General features: G+C 39.3%; 1 protein-coding gene across 1 annotated transcript in view; it reads right to left on the bottom strand.

Annotated features, from left to right (window-relative positions):
* cpne7 (copine VII) overlaps nucleotides 1–20,495 on the bottom strand; it is a 152,434-nt gene extending 131,939 nt beyond the window's left edge. The window contains exon 1 of the mRNA XM_078210237.1: nucleotides 20,322–20,495. Within this exon, the coding sequence (XP_078066363.1) occupies nucleotides 20,322–20,495 (174 nt within the window). The remainder of the gene's footprint in view (nucleotides 1–20,321) is intronic.
* Between the last annotated feature and the right edge of the window lie 883 nt (nucleotides 20,496–21,378).

Below are 21,378 nucleotides of genomic sequence, written 5' to 3'. Positions count from 1 at the left end.
TTGGTCCAACTAGACCAATCGTTTGTATCCCTCCATTCCCAGGCTGCTCATGTGACTATCCAGGTAAGTCTTAAACGATGTCAGCGTGCCTGCCTCCACCACTCTACTTGGCACCGCATTCCAGGCCCCCACCACCCTCTGTGTAAAAAACATCCCTCTAATATCTGAGTTATATTTCGCCCCTCTCACCTCGTGAACGTCACTTCTGATCTGGGAAAAAGCTTCCCACCGTTCACCCTATCTATCCCCTTCATAATCTTGTACACCTCTATTAGATCTCCCCTCATTCTCCGTCTTTCCAGGGAGAACAACCCCAGTTTACCCAATCTCTCCTCATAGCTAAGACCCTCCATACCAGGCAACATCCTGGTAAACCTTCTCTGCACTCTCTCTGACGCCTCCACGTCCTTCTGGTAGTGCGGTGACCAGAACTGGACGCAGTACTCCAAATGTGGCCTAACCAGCGTTCTATACAGCTGCATCATCAGACTCCAGCTTTTATACTCTAGATCCCGTCCTATAAAGGCAAGCATAACATATACCTTCTTCACCACCTTCTCCACCTGTGTTGCCACCTTCAAGGATTTGTGGACTTGCACACCTAGGTCCCTCTGTGTTTCTATACTCCTGATGACTCTGCCATTTATTGTATAACTCCTCCCTACATTATTTCTTCCAAAATGCATCACTTCGCATTTATCCGGATTAAACTCCATCTGCCACCTCTCCGCCCAATTTTCCAGCCTATCTATATCCTGCTGTATTGCCCGACAATGCTCTTCGCTATCCGCAAGTCCATTCTTACGTTATATATTGATATAACGTAAGAATGAGGCACGGGAGTAGGTCATTTTGTCCTTCGAACCTGCTCCATCATTCAACAAGATCATGGCTAACCTTCCATCTTAACCCCGTCTTCCCACATTACCACACATCCCTTAATTCTATTAGTACACAAGAATCTATTGAATTGTGGCTTCAATGTATTTGTTATTTTTGATTCCTCTTTTTAACTACACTACCCTCTACACAAAACAATCTAGGTTGTTTGGAATAATGCAAGAATAGAACATTTTGTCGCACATTTCTCGGAAACAGCTCTCAGTTCCATATGCTAAGTAGGAAGGATAGGCATTTGCATCATTTTAGATTTTCAATTTTTATTACCAAGTGGAAGAGTGTGAAACTTTAGCTGGTTGGAATGCTGCTACATGGCATCTCCACTAAATATCGGACTTGGTCTAACCCACAACCATTAGTACTGCACTTAAAGAAATCAATTGGTGCCAACATGTGTCTCACAATAATAAGATATAGACAGTAAATCTAGGGCCAAGTCCCAATATCCACACTACGCTTTCACAGATGCAGACTTAACCTGCAAACATTTTCTCCACTACAAATTTGCCTGAATCACATAAAACCTACAGTGCACAAGAAGTCATCCGGCCCATCAAGTCTGTACTGACTCTCTGACAGAGTATCAGGCCCTCCCTTCCGCTCTATCCCCATACATTTACCATGGCTAATCCACCTAATCTACACATCTTTGGCCTGTGGGAGGAAACTGGAGCACCACGCACACACGGGGAGAATGTGCAAACTTCACACAGTAACCCAAGGCCAGAATCGAACCTGGGTCCCTGGTGCTGCAAGGCAGCAATAGTAACCACTGTGCCACTGCACTATGAAGCTCCTCTGTATATTACAAGTAATGGCTAATAATTTCAGACATTTCTGACATAGGAGTTTACCCATAAGTTCAGCAGATGATTAGTGAAAACCTGGAGAAGCAGTGAGGCAGATGCATTAGAGAGAGAGGATGTGGGACTGGGCAGTCAGTAGCCACAAAAAAGAAGGTACACACTATAGCCCAGTGATTTCAACAGATAAAAGTTCCCTGTCCAAATAAAGTTGCATTGCACCTGCCTTTTCTCCCCCACTCTGCCCCACTCCCAATGCTTCACTGCAAAGACTTCTGCCTATTACCTACTGGTAGCCATAGTGAGGGCTGTCTTCGATATTCACCCTTCAGTATGCTGCCTGAGTATTTTATGCTCAAGGGTGTGCCTGTATTGGCCAATATCTAATTATACAACAGGAAAACCCAGAGGGAAAAGCAATCAAAATCTCTGCAAGCGTTCTCATGTTTGCTGAGTTTTGTCATTACCTTCCTTTCATATAACTTCTAATTCGAGAAAGTGCCTTCTATATTTTCAACGTCCAACATTGGATCTTAGACCAACATCATTCGGTATCTCCTTTTTACTGCTGATCCGGTGTCTGTTTATCTCCTTTCCCTGGGTTGGATTTTTCCCAGGTGTAGACTGGGATTTGGGCAACTGGCGTAGCACAACCCCAGCTGTCAGGTAGCCTCAACAAGAGGAATGGCACTTCTGAGGACTGGTATTCATTGTCATTTTATGCAGGTTATTGGAACAATATCAGGACTGGAATTTGAAGACTATCAGAGTTAGGAATGGAATACCATTAGGACGAGAGAATGGACCAATAATAATACTTTCCCCACAGAGTTTTTTCACCTCATACAGATCAATTATGCGGTGGATATGGATCCAAGAAAGATAGTTCTGATTTTTTCTAAATGGTGATGAGCCAAAAGCTGTGACAGCGCAGAGATATTTAGAGTGCCTTGTAGAAAAATCATTAAATGCTTGTGGAATGGTACGAGAAACAATGTCAAAGTTTAACAAAAAGCTAATCTTTGTTTCAGGAAGGGTGAAATACAAAGGACTGGAAGTTATCGCACCGCTGTATGAAGCTCTGGTTAGACTGCTTCTGGAGCACCAGATTCAGTTCTGGACATTGCGTTCAGAAAAGACATATGGGCCTTGGTGCAGTTTAATCAAAGAATATTTAGAATTACACCAGGGCTGAAAAGGCTAAGTGATGGGGACAGTTAAATTATATTGACTTAGACTATATTTCCTTAAGTATAGAAGATTAACAAGTAAACTAATTGAGATGGTTAGGGTGATTAAAGAATTAGATACTACAGTTAGGGAGATACTCTGGAAAGGGAGATACCATAGACAGGGAGATAATATAGGCAGGGGAATATTATAGGTAGGGAGGCAGTGTAGATAGGGAGATACTATAAAGAGGGAAATACTATAGATAAGAGGATACCATAGAGAGTGAGATACTATAGATAGGGAGATACTATAGACAGAGAGATACTATAGGCAGGGAGATACCATAGGCAGGGAAATAGTATAAATAGGGAGATACTACAAATAGGGAAATACTATAGACAGGGAGATACTATAGCTAGGGAGATACTATAGATAGGGAGATAATATAGATAGGGAGAAACTATAGATAGGGAGATTCCACAGATAGTGAGATACTATAGACAGGGAGATGCTACAGAGAGAGAGATACTATAAATAGAGAGATAATATAGATAGGGAGATGCTATAGATAGAGCTATACCATAGCTAGGGAGATACAATAGATAGAGAGATACTATAGATAGGGAGATACTACAGATAGAACCTTAGAATCTTAGAATCCCTACAGCACAGAAAACAGCCATTCGGCCCATCGAGTCTGGACCAACCACAATCCCACCCAGGCCCTACCCCCCCAATATCCCTACATATTTACCCACTAATCCCTCTAGCCTACGCATCCCAGGACACTAAGGGCAATTTTAGCTTGGCCAATCAACCTAATCGGCACATCTTTGGACTGTGGGCAGAAACCGAAGCACCCGGAGGAAACTCACGAAGACACGAGGAGAATGTGCAAACTCCATACGGACAGTGACCCAAGCCGGGAATCAAGCTGAGAGATAGGGAGATACTATAGACAGGGAGATACTATAGATAGTGAGATACTATAGATAGTGAGACACTATAGATAGAGAGATACTATAGATAGTGAGATACTATAGATAGTGAGACACTATAGATAGAGAGATACTATAGATAGTGAGATACTACAGATAGGGAGATACTATAGATAGGGAGATACTATAGAGAGATACTATAGATAGTGAGATACTACAGATAGGGAGATACTATAGATAGGGAGATACTGTAGATAGAGACATACTATAGATAGGGCGATGCTATTGATAGAGAGATATTATAGATAGGGAGATAGTCTGGATAGGGAGATACTATAGATAGAGAGATACTATAGATAGGGAGATATTATAGATAGAAAGATACTGTAGATAGTGAGATGCTATAGATAGTGAGACACTATAGATAGAGTGACACTATATATAGAGTCATACTCTAGATAGGGAGATACTATAGATGGGGAGATACTATAGATAGGGAGATACTATAGATAGAGAGATACCATAGGTAGGGAGATAATACAGATAGTGAGACACTATATATGGAGAGACATTATAGATAGGGAGATACTATAGTTAGGGAGATACTATAGATAGAGAGATACTATAGATAGGGAGATACTATAGTGAGACACTATTGATAGGGAGATACTATAGATAGTGAGACACTATAGATAGAGATATACTATAGATAGTGAGATACTATAGAAAGGGAGATACTATAGATACGGAGATACTATAGATAGATAGATACTATAGATAGGGAGATACTATAGATAGAGAGATACTATAGATAGGGAGATACTATACATAGTGAGACACTATAGATAGAGAGACACTATAGATAGAGAGATACTATGGATAGAGAGATACTATAGATAGGGAGATACTATAGATAGTAAGACACTATAGATAGAGAGATACTATAGATAGGGTGATGCTATTGATAGAGAGATGTTATAGATAGGGAGATAGTCTGGATAGGGAGATACTATAGATAGGGAGATACTATAGTGAGACACTATTGATAGAGAGATACGATAGATAGTGAGACACTATAGATAAAGATATACTATAGATAGGGAGATTTTATATATAGTGAGACACTATAGATAGAGAGATACTATAGATAGTGAGATACGACAGATAGGGAGATACTATAGATAGGGAGATACTGTAGATAGAGAGATACTATAGATAGGGCGATGCTATTGACAGAGAGATATTATAGATAGGGAGATAGTATGGATAGGGAGATACTATAGATAGAGAGATACTATAAATAGGGAGATACTATAGATAGAAAGATACTGTAGATAGTGAATTACTATAGATAGTGAGACACTATAGATAGAGTGACACTATATATAGAGTGATACTCTAGATAGGGAGCTAGTATAGATGGGGAGATACTATAGATAGGGAGATACTATAGATAGAGAGATACTATAGATAGGGAGATAATACAGATAGTGAGACACTATATATGGAGAGACATTATAGATAGGGAGATACTATAGTTAGGGAGATACTATAGATAGAGAGATACTATAGATAGGGAGATACTATAGTGAGACACTATTGATAGGGAGATACTATAGATAGAGAGATACTATAGATAAGGAGATAATACAGATAGTGAGACACTATATATGGAGAGACATTATAGATAGGGAGATACTATAGTTAGGGAGATACTATAGATAGAGAGATACAATAGATAGTGAGATACTATAGAAAGGGAGATACTAACGATAGTGAGATACTATAGAAAGGGAGATACAATAGATACAGAGATACTATAGATACAGAGATACTATAGATAGGGAGATACTATAGATAGTGAGACACTATAGATAGAGAGACACAATAGATAGATACTATGGATAGAGAGATACTATAGATAGGGAGATATTACAGATAGTAAGACACTATAGATAGAGAGATACTATAGATAGGGAGTTCCTATACATAGAGAGATACTATAGATAGTGAGACACTATAGATAGAGAAATGCTATAGATAGGGAGATACTATAGATAGGGAGATACTGTAGAGAGAGAGATACTATAGATAGGGCGATGCTATTGATAGAGAGATATTATAGATAGGGAGATAGTATGGAAAGGGAGATACTATAGATAGAGAGACACTATAGATAGGGAGATACTATAGATAGAAAGATGCTGTAGATAGTGAGATACTATAGATAGTGAGACACTATGGATAGAGTGACACTATATATAGAGTGATACTCTAGATAGGGAGATACTATAGATGGGGAGATACTATAGATAGGGCGATACTATTCATAGAGTGATACTATAGATAGGGAGATAATACAGATAGTGAGACACTATATATGGAGAGACATTATTGATAGGGAGATACTATAGTTAGGGAGATACTATAGATAGAGAGATACTATAGATAGGGAGATACTATAGTGAGACATTGTTGATAGGGAGATACTATAGATAGTGAGACATTATAGATAAAGATATGCTATAGATAGGGAGATTTTATAGATAGAGAGATACAATAGACAGTGAGATGCTATAGAAATGGAGATACTATAGATACGGATATACTATAGATAGATAGGTAGATACTATAGATAGGGAGATACTATACATAGTGAGACACTATAGATAGAGAGACACTATAGATAGAGAGATACTATGGATAGAGAGATACTATAGATAGGGAGATACTATAGGTAGAGAGATACTATAGATGGGAAGACACTATAGATAGAGAGATACTATAGATAGAGAGATACTATAGATAGGGAGATACTATAGGTAGAGAGATACTATAGATGGGAAGACACTATAGATAGAGAGATACTATAGATAGGGAGATACTATAGTTCAGGAGAAACTATAGATAGGGAGATACAATAGATAGTGAGACACTATAGATACAGAGACACTATGGATAGAAAGATGCTTTAGATAGGGAGATATTACAGATAGGGAGATACTATAGACAGGGAGATACTATCGATAGGGAGGTACTATACATAGGGAGATACTATAGATAGTCAGATACTATAGATAGTGAGATACTGTAGATATAGAGATATTATAGATAGGGAGATACTACAGATAGAACCTTAGAATCTTAGAATCCCTACAGCACAGAAAGCGGCCATTTGGCCCATCGCGTCTGCACCGACCACAATCCCACCCAGGCCCTACCCCAATATCCCTACATATTTACCCACTACTCCCTCTAGCCTACGCATCCCAGGACACTAAGGGCAATTTTAGCTTGGCCAATCAACCTAATCGGCACATCTTTGGACTGCAGGAGGAAACCGGAGCACCCAGAGGAAACTCGCGAAGACACGAGGAGAATGTGCAAACTCCATACAGACAGTCACCCAAGCCGGGAATCAAACCGAGAGATAGGGAGATACTATAGACAGGGAGATACTATAGATAGTGAGATACTATAGATAGTGAGACACTATAGATGGAGAGATACTATAGATAGAGAGATACTATAGATAGGGAGATACTATAGATAGAAAGATACTGTCGATAGTGAGATACTATAGATAGTGAGACACCAGATAGTGTGACACTATATATAGAGTGATACTCTAGATAGGGAGATACTATAGATAGGGTGATGCTATTGATAGAGAGATGTTATAGATAGGGAGATAGTCTGGATAGGGAGATACTATAGATAGGGAGATACTATAGTGAGACACTATTGATAGAGAGATACGATAGATAGTGAGACACTATAGATAAAGATATACTATAGATAGGGAGATTTTATATATAGTGAGACACTATAGATAGAGAGATACTATAGATAGTGAGATACGACAGATAGGGAGATACTATAGATAGGGAGATACTGTAGATAGAGAGATACTATAGATAGGGCGATGCTATTGACAGAGAGATATTATAGATAGGGAGATAGTATGGATAGGGAGATACTATAGATAGAGAGATACTATAAATAGGGAGATACTATAGATAGAAAGATACTGTAGATAGTGAATTACTATAGATAGTGAGACACTATAGATAGAGTGACACTATATATAGAGTGATACTCTAGATAGGGAGCTAGTATAGATGGGGAGATACTATAGATAGGGAGATACTATAGATAGAGAGATACTATAGATAGGGAGATAATACAGATAGTGAGACACTATATATGGAGAGACATTATAGATAGGGAGATACTATAGTTAGGGAGATACTATAGATAGAGAGATACTATAGATAGGGAGATACTATAGTGAGACACTATTGATAGGGAGATACTATAGATAGAGAGATACTATAGATAAGGAGATAATACAGATAGTGAGACACTATATATGGAGAGACATTATAGATAGGGAGATACTATAGTTAGGGAGATACTATAGATAGAGAGATACAATAGATAGTGAGATACTATAGAAAGGGAGATACTAACGATAGTGAGATACTATAGAAAGGGAGATACAATAGATACAGAGATACTATAGATACAGAGATACTATAGATAGGGAGATACTATAGATAGTGAGACACTATAGATAGAGAGACACAATAGATAGATACTATGGATAGAGAGATACTATAGATAGGGAGATATTACAGATAGTAAGACACTATAGATAGAGAGATACTATAGATAGGGAGTTCCTATACATAGAGAGATACTATAGATAGTGAGACACTATAGATAGAGAAATGCTATAGATAGGGAGATACTATAGATAGGGAGATACTGTAGAGAGATAGATACTATAGATAGGGCGATGCTATTGATAGAGAGATATTATAGATAGGGAGATAGTATGGAAAGGGAGATACTATAGATAGAGAGACACTATAGATAGGGAGATACTATAGATAGAAAGATGCTGTAGATAGTGAGATACTATAGATAGTGAGACACTATGGATAGAGTGACACTATATATAGAGTGATACTCTAGATAGGGAGATACTATAGATGGGGAGATACTATAGATAGGGCGATACTATTCATAGAGTGATACTATAGATAGGGAGATAATACAGATAGTGAGACACTATATATGGAGAGACATTATTGATAGGGAGATACTATAGTTAGGGAGATACTATAGATAGAGAGATACTATAGATAGGGAGATACTATAGTGAGACATTGTTGATAGGGAGATACTATAGATAGTGAGACATTATAGATAAAGATATGCTATAGATAGGGAGATTTTATAGATAGAGAGATACAATAGACAGTGAGATGCTATAGAAATGGAGATACTATAGATACGGATATACTATAGATAGATAGGTAGATACTATAGATAGGGAGATACTATACATAGTGAGACACTATAGATAGAGAGACACTATAGATAGAGAGATACTATGGATAGAGAGATACTATAGATAGGGAGATACTATAGGTAGAGAGATACTATAGATGGGAAGACACTATAGATAGAGAGATACTATAGATAGAGAGATACTATAGATAGGGAGATACTATAGGTAGAGAGATACTATAGATGGGAAGACACTATAGATAGAGAGATACTATAGATAGGGAGATACTATAGTTCAGGAGAAACTATAGATAGGGAGATACAATAGATAGTGAGACACTATAGATACAGAGACACTATGGATAGAAAGATGCTTTAGATAGGGAGATATTACAGATAGGGAGATACTATAGACAGGGAGATACTATCGATAGGGAGGTACTATACATAGGGAGATACTATAGATAGTCAGATACTATAGATAGTGAGATACTGTAGATATAGAGATATTATAGATAGGGAGATACTACAGATAGAACCTTAGAATCTTAGAATCCCTACAGCACAGAAAGCGGCCATTTGGCCCATCGCGTCTGCACCGACCACAATCCCACCCAGGCCCTACCCCAATATCCCTACATATTTACCCACTACTCCCTCTAGCCTACGCATCCCAGGACACTAAGGGCAATTTTAGCTTGGCCAATCAACCTAATCGGCACATCTTTGGACTGCAGGAGGAAACCGGAGCACCCAGAGGAAACTCGCGAAGACACGAGGAGAATGTGCAAACTCCATACAGACAGTCACCCAAGCCGGGAATCAAACCGAGAGATAGGGAGATACTATAGACAGGGAGATACTATAGATAGTGAGATACTATAGATAGTGAGACACTATAGATGGAGAGATACTATAGATAGAGAGATACTATAGATAGGGAGATACTATAGATAGAAAGATACTGTCGATAGTGAGATACTATAGATAGTGAGACACCAGATAGTGTGACACTATATATAGAGTGATACTCTAGATAGGGAGATACTATAGATAGGGTGATACTATACATAGAGAGATACTATAGATAGGGAGATAATACAGATAGTGAGACACTGTAGATGGAGAGACATTATAGATAGGGAGATACTATAGTTAGGGAGATACTATAGATGCAGAGATACTATAGATAGGGAGATACTATAGTGAGGCACTATTGATAGGGAGATACTATAGATAGTGAGACACTATAGATAGAGAGATATTATAGATAGAGAGATACTATAGATAGGGAGATTTTATAGATAGAGAGATACAATAGATAGTGAGATACTATAGAAAGGGAGATACTATAGATAGGGAGATACTATAGATAGATACTATAGATAGGGAGATACTATACATAGTGAGACACTATAGATAGAGAGACACTATAGATAGAGAGATACTATGGATATAGACATACTATAGATAGGGAGATACTACAGATAGTAAGACACTATAGATAGAGAGATACTATAGATAGGGAGATACTATAGACAGTGAGACACTATAGATAGAGTGACACTCTAGATAGAGTGATACTCTAGATAGGGAGATACTATAGATGGGGATATACTATAGATAGGGAGATACTATACATAGGAAGATACTATAGATAGAGAGATACTATTGATAGGGAGATACTATAGACAGTGAGACACTATAGATAGAGTGACACTATAGATAGAGTGATACTCTAGATAGGGAGATACTATAGATGGGGATATACTATAGATAGGGAGATACTATAAGATAGAGAGATACTATAGATAGGGAGATAATACAGATAGTGAGACACTATAGATAGAGAGACATTATAGATAGGGAGAAAGTATAATTAGGAAGATACTATAGATAGAGAGATACTATAGATACGGAGATACTAAAGATACGGAGATACTATAGTGAGACACTATTGATAGGGAGGTACTATAGATAGGGAGATACTATAGAAAAGGAGATACAATAGATAGAGGGATATTATAGATAGGGAGATACTATGGATAGGGAGTTACTATAGATACGGAGATACTATAGTGAGACACTATAGATAGGGAGATACTATAGATAGTGAGATACTATAGATAGGGAGATACTATAGATATAGAGATATTATAGATAGGGAGATATTATAGATAGAGAGATACTATAGGTGGGGAGATACTATAGATAGTGAGATACTATAGGTAGAGAGATACTCTAGATAGGGAGATAGTATAGATAGGGAGATACTATAGATAGGGAGATACTATAGATGGTGAGATACTATGGATAGTGAGCCCAGAACAAGGGCATTCAGAGGTGATTTCAAGAAACATTTCTTCACACAAAGGTTAATGGAAATTTAGAAATGTCTCTTCCAAGATTTGTTGAGACTATTTAACATGTGGGATTTGATAGATTTTCATTGGTTACGGGTATTATTAAGGGAAATGAAACCAAAGTGGGTAAACAGAGATAGGATACAGATATGCTATGATATAATTCAATAACAAGACAGGTTTGAGGTGCTGAATGGCCTACTCCTGTTCTTGTTTTCTTGTGTCCTTAAGTTGTGTTTTTAACCAGTTAGTTCCACTCCACTTTCATATCTGCAGTTAACAGCTGGTTAATAGTTAAGTCTGTTTTAAAGAAAAATTAAAACTGTTTTGTTTTGGGTTCAGAGTCCAAATGGGGTTTCTTTTGGGATTGCCTGTTATCCTAAGAAAGCTGCCAGCGACTATTAAAAACATTCTTGTATATTTACAGATACATATTTATTTACATCAATACACAGATCAATGCCCATCTGAGTACGCAGATTTATATACATCTCAGTATACAGACCGTTATATATCTCAGTGCACTACACGAGATTGTATTTCTGCTTCCCATCAGATCACAGTCATGTGACATTGCATCATAGTTACATCAGTAGTTACATTAGTACCAGGTGGGTGCTCCTGATGTTAATTTTTTATTCTACATCCCCCCCCCCCGCCCCGAAGTCTCTATCACAACGATATACATATTCCTACATCTCCCTTCAAAGTCTCAGACTTCACACGGTTAGTCTCTGTGGTGGTCTGACCAATCTCCCCAATCTGGTCCAGATTTCACTTTAAGATTGAAGGTAAACTGCACTCTCTCATCATTCGATACCGGGGCGACTGTAGAGTTTCTACTTGTTTCTGCTTCTTTATCTCCTTCCGGATCTAAATAATGGGTGGGATTCTCCAGTTGGGCTCACCCCAAACCGGAAAATCCCACCTGAGGTCAATGGACCTTTGCGTGGTCCGCCCCCTGCCCACTACGTTTCCCATGGCAGACAGGACGGAAGAATTCCCCCCAATATGTCCAAGATTCCTTTGGTTTCCCTCCTCATAGTATCAAATTTCTTCAGTTCCTTCTGATAGTTCCCTTATCCATCTCAATTCTATAAGATCCTGAGCTCCTTCAGTTCCAAAGCCTTCTTTCTGGTGATCCATGGGCTGTAGCACTTTCAAGCCTCATGTTCTGTGCCTTAAGTTGAAATTGGAAGCTTCACTGTCTCTTTCTTGCTTCTCACACTTCCTAACTTTTACCCAATCATCTGCAATAATGTAGTGTTTGTTGGAGAGCTGGAAGTTGTGTTCACAGCTATCTTCCCATCAATAGTTCTGATGGTGAGAACCCAACTTTTAGTGGTGAGGTTCTGTAGTTAAGAAGGGCTAAGTTAATACCTTTGATCATTTTCATTAATTCCTTGACAGTTCATAGGAACATAGGAATTAGGAGCAGGAGTAGGCAATTCAATCCTTCGAGCCCGCTCTGCTATTTAACACGATCATGACTGATCTTATCCTGGTGTCAACTTCATTTTCCTGCCTGCTCCCCATAGCCCTTTATCCCATTTTTCATCAGAAACATATTTATTTCTTTCTTGAATCTGTTGATTGATTCTGCCTCCACTGCACTCTGGGGCAGTGAGTCCCACAGATTCACAACCCTCTGAGAGAAGTAGTTTCTCCTCACCTCAGTTTTGAACCTACCTCCTTTCACTTTGTATCTATGACCTCTTGTTCTCGACTGCCTCACAAGGGGGAACATCTGTCAAACGTCCACATTATCAATCCCCTTTAACATTTTATATACCTCGATCAGATCCCACCTCATTCTTCTGAACTCAGGCGAGTACAAGCCCAAGCTGTCCAACCGTTCATTGTGCGACATCCCTGGAATCAATCTGGTGAACCTTCTTTGAACTGCCTCCAGTGCCACTACATCCTTCCTCCAGTAAGAAAACCAAAACTGGACACAATACTCCAGCTGTGGGCTCACCAACACCTTATACAATTGTAACAACACTTGTTTATTTTTAAAATCTGGCCCTTTTGCAATAAATGCCAATAAATTCAAACTCCTCTTTCTGCTGCTCCATTTGACTGAGGTTATCGAGGCAAACTAGTGAACTGCAAGAAACCATATTCCTGCACAAAGTTGTGGAACATCTCGTTCGCAAACTGAGGACCGGGGTCTGACACCACAATATCTGGAGGGCCATGTGTCGTAAAGATTCTTCTTCATGATATAATGACTTCCTCCGCCATGGTGCCTTGCAGTCCACTCACTTCAAACCATCTGGACGAGTAATCAATGATGAAGATGAAAGCTTTGCCCCTGAACTTGAATGAATCCATTCCTGGGCACTCCTCTGGCCTCAGAAGAAAGGTAGATGGTGCCAGTGGCTCACTCTGCTGCTGGCTATGCAACTTGTGATTGACTCTTCAATGGAGTGGCTAATGGCTGGCCCCCAAACTGACTGTTGGGCTCTTGCTCTGCATTTTGTAATTCCAAAGTGGCCTTGATGGATTTTCTGAAGAATGTCCAGTTGCAGATTTTTAATCATTAATTAAAAAATCATTGATGATTGTGAGATGTTCCCTCTGTACAAAGTGCTGGCGAAGTACTGGGTTGTTGGGAATGTACTCTGGCCAGCTGCTCTGACAATACTCTTTCATTTGGATGCACTTGTCATCCTACTGTTTTTCTAGCTTAATCTCTTCTCAGTGGCTGCTTTCACTTCCTCAATAAAATTTTAATCTTCCAGCTTGACTCCTTCCATTGGTACTCTTAATAACGCATCACTAATATCTGGTCCTTCCCTTGAATGTACACAATAAATGAATCGTATCTCATGAGACTCAGCCTAAAATGTTGAATTCTCGGCAGCATTTTTGCCATTTCCTTTAGGTTAAGAAGACTAACCAAAGGTTTGTGGTCGGTTTCAATCTTAAACCTTAATCCTATGACATAATTACAGAACTGTCGCATGCCCATGTGGCTACTAATGCATCTTTCTCAATGGTTGCATACCTCATCTCTGTATCCATGAGAAATCTAGAGGCATTATAAACTGGTCTTCTTTTCCATTTTCTTTTTAAGTTGAAACAGCTCTGCTCCCAAGTTTGTAGATGTTACATTGACTGCTACAGTTGTTGACAACTCTAAATCATCGTGGGCTAGAATTTCTAGTGAAATTCGGAGATTTTGGATTTTGTTAGAAGCATTTCTCTGGCCCAAGTTCCAGCGCCATTATTGACCTTGTCTCAACAGCTGTTGTAATGGTTCATTGATTTCCACCAAGTTCGGTAGGAACTTATCTGTTTGACTGACCTTCCCAAGGAATCTTTGTAGCTCTGTGATATTTTTAGGCTTTGGGAACTTTCTAATGAACTTGATTTTCTCTGGGTCAGCCATAATTCCCAAAGTTTGAACAATGTGGTCTAAGAATTTGATCATAGGCTTTGCAAATTTATATTTGTTGTCCAATGTCAAACCTGCTTCTTGTCGGATTTTGAGGACTGTTCTTCTCCATTGGTTGTGTTCTTTCCTCGATGAATCATAGAATCCCTACAGTGCAGAAGGAGACCATGTGGCCCATCGAGCCTGCATTGACAACAATCCCACCCTATCCCCGTAACCCCACGTATTTACCCTGCTAGTCCCACTGACTCTGAGGGGCAATTTAGCATGGCCAATCAACCTAACCTGCACATCTTTGGACTGTGGAAGGAAATCGGAGCACCCGGAGGAAACCCAGGCAGAGACAGGGAGAATGTGCAGACTCCACACAAGCAGCCACCCAAGCCAGGAATTGAACCTGGGTCCCTGGCACCGTGAGGCAGCAGTGCTAAGCACTGTGCCACCCATCATGCACGAGATTGTTGTCCATATGGCATAATACTCCTTCAATATTTCAGCAATAGAAGCAATTCCCAATGGCAATCTATTAAAACAACAACATCCAAATGGCGTGATAAAAGTAGTTAGCAATCTGGATTCTTTGTCGAGAGGCAACTGCCAAAAGCTGTTGTTAGCATCCAATTTTCTGAAAACGGTGCTTTTTGCTAATTTGGTGAGACTTTCATTCACTGATGCTATTGGGTGCGTCTTATGCTCTACTGATTTTTAAAATTGAGTCATATTCAAACGGAATCTGATTGAAACATTAGATTTTGGTGCTGTGAGCATTCCAGAACACCATTTCATCTGTATGATTACTGGAGAAATAACACTTTGTTGTAACACATGTTCAATGTCACTGATGACTTTGTTTCAGAGTGGGTGAGGGGCCTCCCTCACTGCAAAGAGACATATGGGCTTAACATCTATCTTCAGGGTTGTGTGATATTCTGTTTTCAACTTTCCTAAGCTTTATAATGGGATGAAAATGCATTCCCGAATACTTCACTAGACTGCTCATCAGCAATTTAATCAACCTGGTAAATGAGCCCCAGTTGCAAACATGCTTCTCTGCTCAGTAACAATGGCTCCTCATTCTTTATCATATATAGGGGTTCCACAATTTCTTAATCCTTGCTCCATAATCTTATCAAGTGTTGACCTATTACATTAGAAACATAGAAACATAGAAACCCTACAGTGCAGAAGGAGGCCATTCGGCCCATCGAGTCTGCACCGACCACAATCCCACCCAGGACCTACCCCCACATATTTACCCGCTAATCCCTCTAACTACACATCTCAGGGACAATTTTTAACCTGGCCAATCAACCTAACCCGCACATCTTTGGACTGTGGGAGGAAACCGGAGGACCCGGAGGAAACCCACGCAGACACGAGGAGAATGTGCAAACTCCACACAGACAGTGACCCGAGCCGGGAATCGAACCCAGGACCCTGGAGCTGTGAAGCAGCAGTGCTAACCACTATGCTACCGTGCCGCCCCACGGTACATTACATTAAATGTAGTCCCTCCTGGACTATGCAACTAGATCGAGGATGGCTGTAACGTGATCATTTTAAGCCATTTCACTTCATCAGATAACACTGAAACACCTGCCCCAGTATCCAGCTTGAATTCTGTGAGGCGATCATTTATTTCTAATTTAATGTTCCAGTAATTACTTACTGTTTTGTTAACATTTCCTAAGAAGGTTTTTTTTCTGTGCCTCTTTGACATTTTGGACTTCACTTGATTTCATCGTTATCACTTTCTCCCTATGAGCTGTAAGAACTTTGGATCTGCAGATTAATTAAGAATGTCCTAATTTTCCACAGTTGTGATACTCAGCTCCCTCTGCTGGGCATTCTTTCAACTTGTACAGAGTTTCCTGGCATACTGAAAACTTCTCAAGATGGTGGTTGGCCTGCTTTTTTTCCCCAATTTTGTGGGATTTTACCTCATTGCACTTTCTCTTTTCAGGCTAACATATTTAATGGCTTCACTTATTTTGCTCTAAGAGGCATCACTTTCCCCACAAACAATCGCACTGTTTTGCTTCCTAAGCTTGGTCTGTCATGCTATTTGTACCACCTTTGTGACAGTTAAATCTTCCTTCACTTACAAAAGATTTGAGAGGGTTTCATCTAAGACCCCAATCTTATATGACTGTACTAATTTATCCCCAAGGATCCCATAGTCACAATTTTCTAGGCGTCTGTACAACTCATTCATAAATGAATCCATTGATTCACCCAGATTTTGCCTCCTCTTATTAAACTCACACAATCGTCAATTTCTTTCAAACACTGAAGTATGTTTCAGATGCCTAAAGGACATCTTCATGTGAGCTCAATGCCTAATTGATGTCCTGGGTGACAATAACATTGTCTGCTATGGCCCCTATTGTGTTGGGTAAAGTACTGACCTGATCCTTCTGTTCCTTGTTAAGCAAACCTGAAGCTGTTCACGATCTGGAGAATCTCTTCCTCTAACTGTCCCAATGTTGAGCCTGTTGTGAGCCTTCTATGTTTCAGAATGGTCTGGAAGTGACAGTGTGGACTCTAGCTCTAGATCTGTTGCTGCATCAGCACTTTGGCTGTTTGTCTCTGATCTGTACTCAACGCTGTTTGGACTCCAGGTCTGTGTGTCTGCTGCATCCACAATGCTCTGTTCTCAGGTGAGTTTCAATCTTTTTCCCTGTCCCTTTCCACATCACTCAGGTCTGTAGCCTTCAGTTTGAGGTTTTCCTGGCTCTTTATGCTCTGAATGCTGCCACCATGTTCTGTCTTAGGTTCAGGGTCTAGATGGGGTTTATTTGCCTGTCACCCTAGCAATGCTGAGAATCGTTATTCTTAAAAAACATTCTTGTATATTTACAGATCTTTGTACACCTCAGTAGGCTACACAAGGGTGTACCTTCGCTTCCCACCCGATCTCAGTCTCTTAGGCATGTGATATTGCATCACAGTTACATCAAGAGTTAGATCAGTATCAGCTGCTCCTGAGCTTAACTCTCTACTCTACAATAAGTTAGCTCATAAAGGAGAACATCAAGAAACCACAAAGGGTTGTGAACGTAGCCCAGTCCATCACGCAAATCAGCCGCCCATCCATTGACTCCATCTACACTTCCCACTGCCTCAGAAAAGCAGCCAGCATAATCAAGGAAGTCATGCACCCCAGATACACTCTCTTCCACCTTCTTCCATTGGGAAAATGATACAAAAGTCTGAGATCATGTACCGCTGACTCAAGAACAGCTTCTTCCCTGCTGCCATCAGAGTTTTGAATGGACCTACCTTATATTAAACTGCTCTTTCTCTATACCCTAGCTATGACTGTACATTATATTCTGCACCCTCTCCTTTCCTTCTCCCCTATGTACTCTATGAATGGTTTGCTTTGTCTGTATACCTTTCACTGCATACCAATACATGTAACAATAATAAATCAAATCAAAATTAATTGTCTGGTGAATATTTCCAATGTGAAATAATTGGCTACATGTGCTTTTAAGAAATGAGAAATAAACTCTATTAAAATTGTACCATTCAGGATGTCCTAAAGTGTTTCACAGCCCACCAAGTATTTAGTCAATGTTGTAATATTGCCTTAGCTTTAAAAAGATTGCTTCTTGAACATTATCTTTTTGCCATGCTTCTAAACCTTTTTTTTGTTTTATTCTCTGCTGACAGAGTTAATGGATCCCCTAGGCACCATGAAGAACTATAATTAGCCTGTGAAGGCACTAATTGGGAGCCTCTATTTTTCCCTTTTAAGTAAATCACTGGTGCATACTCAGGTAAACAGCAATAATAGACAGCAGGAGTTCATTTAGTAAGAATAAGATAGAACCAGTCAGCACGTACAAAGATTAACTATATAGTTCTTAATGGTGCCCAGAGGATACACCCCATAATAATTCCCCTGCTTGGCGTGAGGTAAGAGCATTTAACCTCTATCTGTTTGAATTAAATGTCAGACAGCTGTAACTTCACTTAGCAGACTTGATAAGAAGATTACTGTATGCTGGTAGGTGGAAGTGTTTTATTTTTCACTAAGGTTGCAGAACTCATTAGGGGATAGGTTAGAATGCAAACACTTTCCTAAAGTTGGAATAAGGATTGCTCTCATCAAGAGCTGACTCCAGCTCCAGTTGATCTGACAAAGTATAGTTGGGATATTCTTAAGTTATTCTACTAAGACAAGTCGCCTGCGAAATATGGCAATGTTACAGTACTTTTAAATAACGAAACAACTATGTCAGAGAGTTGACTGCTACATATTTGATATAGAGGAGAAAGTCTCTTAAACACCATTACATAATTATGAATTATTGCTGAAAAAAAGAGTTATGCAGAAGTTTTTCATCTTTCACTCATCAGGGCATGTCAGAAGAATGCCAGAATAAGGGGAAAACAACAATTTCAATTTGTAATTTGGTATTATTGCAAACTGTCCTGTTGAGAGCGAAACAGGGCAGCATGGTAGCACAGTGATTACGACTGCTGCCTCACAGCGCCAGGGACCTGGGTTCGATTCCCGGCTTGGGTCACTGTCTGTGTAGAGTCTGCATGTTCTCCCCGTGTCTGCGTGGGTTTCCTCCGGGTGCTCTGGTTTCTTCCCACATTCTGAAAGACATGCTGGTTAAGTGCATTGATCCAAACAGGCGTCGGACTGTGGTGACTAGGGGAATTTCACAGTAACTTCATTGCAGTGTAAACATAAGCCTTACTTGTGACTAATAAACTAACTTTAAACTTTTAAAAGCTTTCACATGTCTCTTTTGCAGCAAGATTCAAGTTCCGTACTCCCAAACGACCAATTATGAATTAATTACAATTAAATACAATTTTCTGTATATCAAATGTCACCATTTTGAAAATGTTCTGGTAAGTATGCTAAGTATAGAAATCATGCAATATTTGAAACGATAGCCACATGAAGTAGTCACTCAAATCTTCTTCCCTGTGCAGTTAGCTCATCAATGGAGTTTTGTATTCCACTCCCATTTTTCTGACCTTTTCCCCATACCCTTTCATATTATCTTACAGAATCATACAAAAAGCAGAGAGAACACAACAAAATTGTGTATTGTCTGCACTGAGAGAGAGGATGTTGAGTCAGTCAGCATCAGTCTCACATACCTCATGGTACTCACTCACACACACTGAAAGAACAGGAAAAAGTATTTGTAGTCATATTGTGGCTTTCACATTCTCAGGATGTGCTGATGTGTTTCATAGCCATTGAATTGGTAAAGTGCACTTGTCATCGTAACTAACAATATTACAGAAGAACTCTGTGCATATCAATCTTTGTCCAGCTGTTTTAAAGGAAACAGACGTCATGATCCATCTAATTTCAAATCAGTTGTGCTGACCTTCTATATAAACACTCATGCACAAGCACATTGGGATTGCCTTTTTAATCAGGTAGCATCTATTGTCGGCCACTTACCTCCACCCAGTGTCCCTGAGACTGCGCCATAAGTACCACAGATGGGTCGGATTTATTGAGAGTATCTCTGTCCAGCAAAGCTTTGCAGGAAACACGTAGCTCCACCTTGGATACACAAGGAGCTGTAACAACACCCAATGGGCTTGGAGACACCCGGCCTGTGAGCTCAGACATCTCTGCACCAAGAGCTGTCTGAGAAACCAGCAGCAAAGAAACTTTAGTGGGAAAAGCTTAACAGACTAGTTCAGGTCTTCACCAAGTCACTGACAATAGGAAGCCGACACTGAGGATTTCTATTAGATGTTTGCTCTAGGACAATCAGCTATAGAGATGCTGGAAGATGGAAAGGTGATGATGATTATTTCAGTGGAATCTGTATCTGTCCTTTCTTAGATGCTCTAATTCAGGCTTTGTTATCACTTCGATTCTTCCATCTTCAGTATCCAAGAATAAACTGAAGCGACTTGGGTCAGTAAGCAATCCTTTGAGACAGTGTAGACCAAAGCTGATATCAAATGCACCTGAAAATATATCAAGCAAAGGTTTATTGTAATAATTGCCCATATTCCAAAGGATTTTGAAGTTTGAGTCATTTGATTGAGATTAACACTAATAATCACAATAAATGAACTTTTAGTTTCTTAAATGAAGTCTGTTTCTTTTGAGTCTTTTTACATAATCTATTCAATCTTGCTGTTAGATTTCATAATTTATAAGTATCAGTTTTTTAAAGCTGGAAAAATAAAACCAGCAAAATAAATAAATAAGGGAAATGATAAAAATAGGAAGGTAACACTAGCAAAGATTTTTAATAAGACTAGATAAAACAAACAAATAATCCCCTTTAAGCAAATGTCTCCCCTGTGTCATTCTGAAACATAGTTAACTGTATGTAAAAGAGTACATGGTTGGGACTGTTATGAAATTAAAAATTAATACTGTATACGCCCATTCATAGCTTTCATCAGATCATTTAATGCATTCATTCACATTATATAGGATTCCAACAATGTAAAATTATCTGCCGCATGCTTTTGTTGTAAGGAATTCCAGATAG

The sequence above is a fragment of the Mustelus asterias genome, chromosome 4 (genome assembly GCF_964213995.1).
Source record: "Mustelus asterias chromosome 4, sMusAst1.hap1.1, whole genome shotgun sequence".
Taxonomy (NCBI): Eukaryota; Metazoa; Chordata; class Chondrichthyes; order Carcharhiniformes; family Triakidae; genus Mustelus; species Mustelus asterias.
This window is presented reverse-complemented; position numbering and strand designations above follow the sequence as displayed.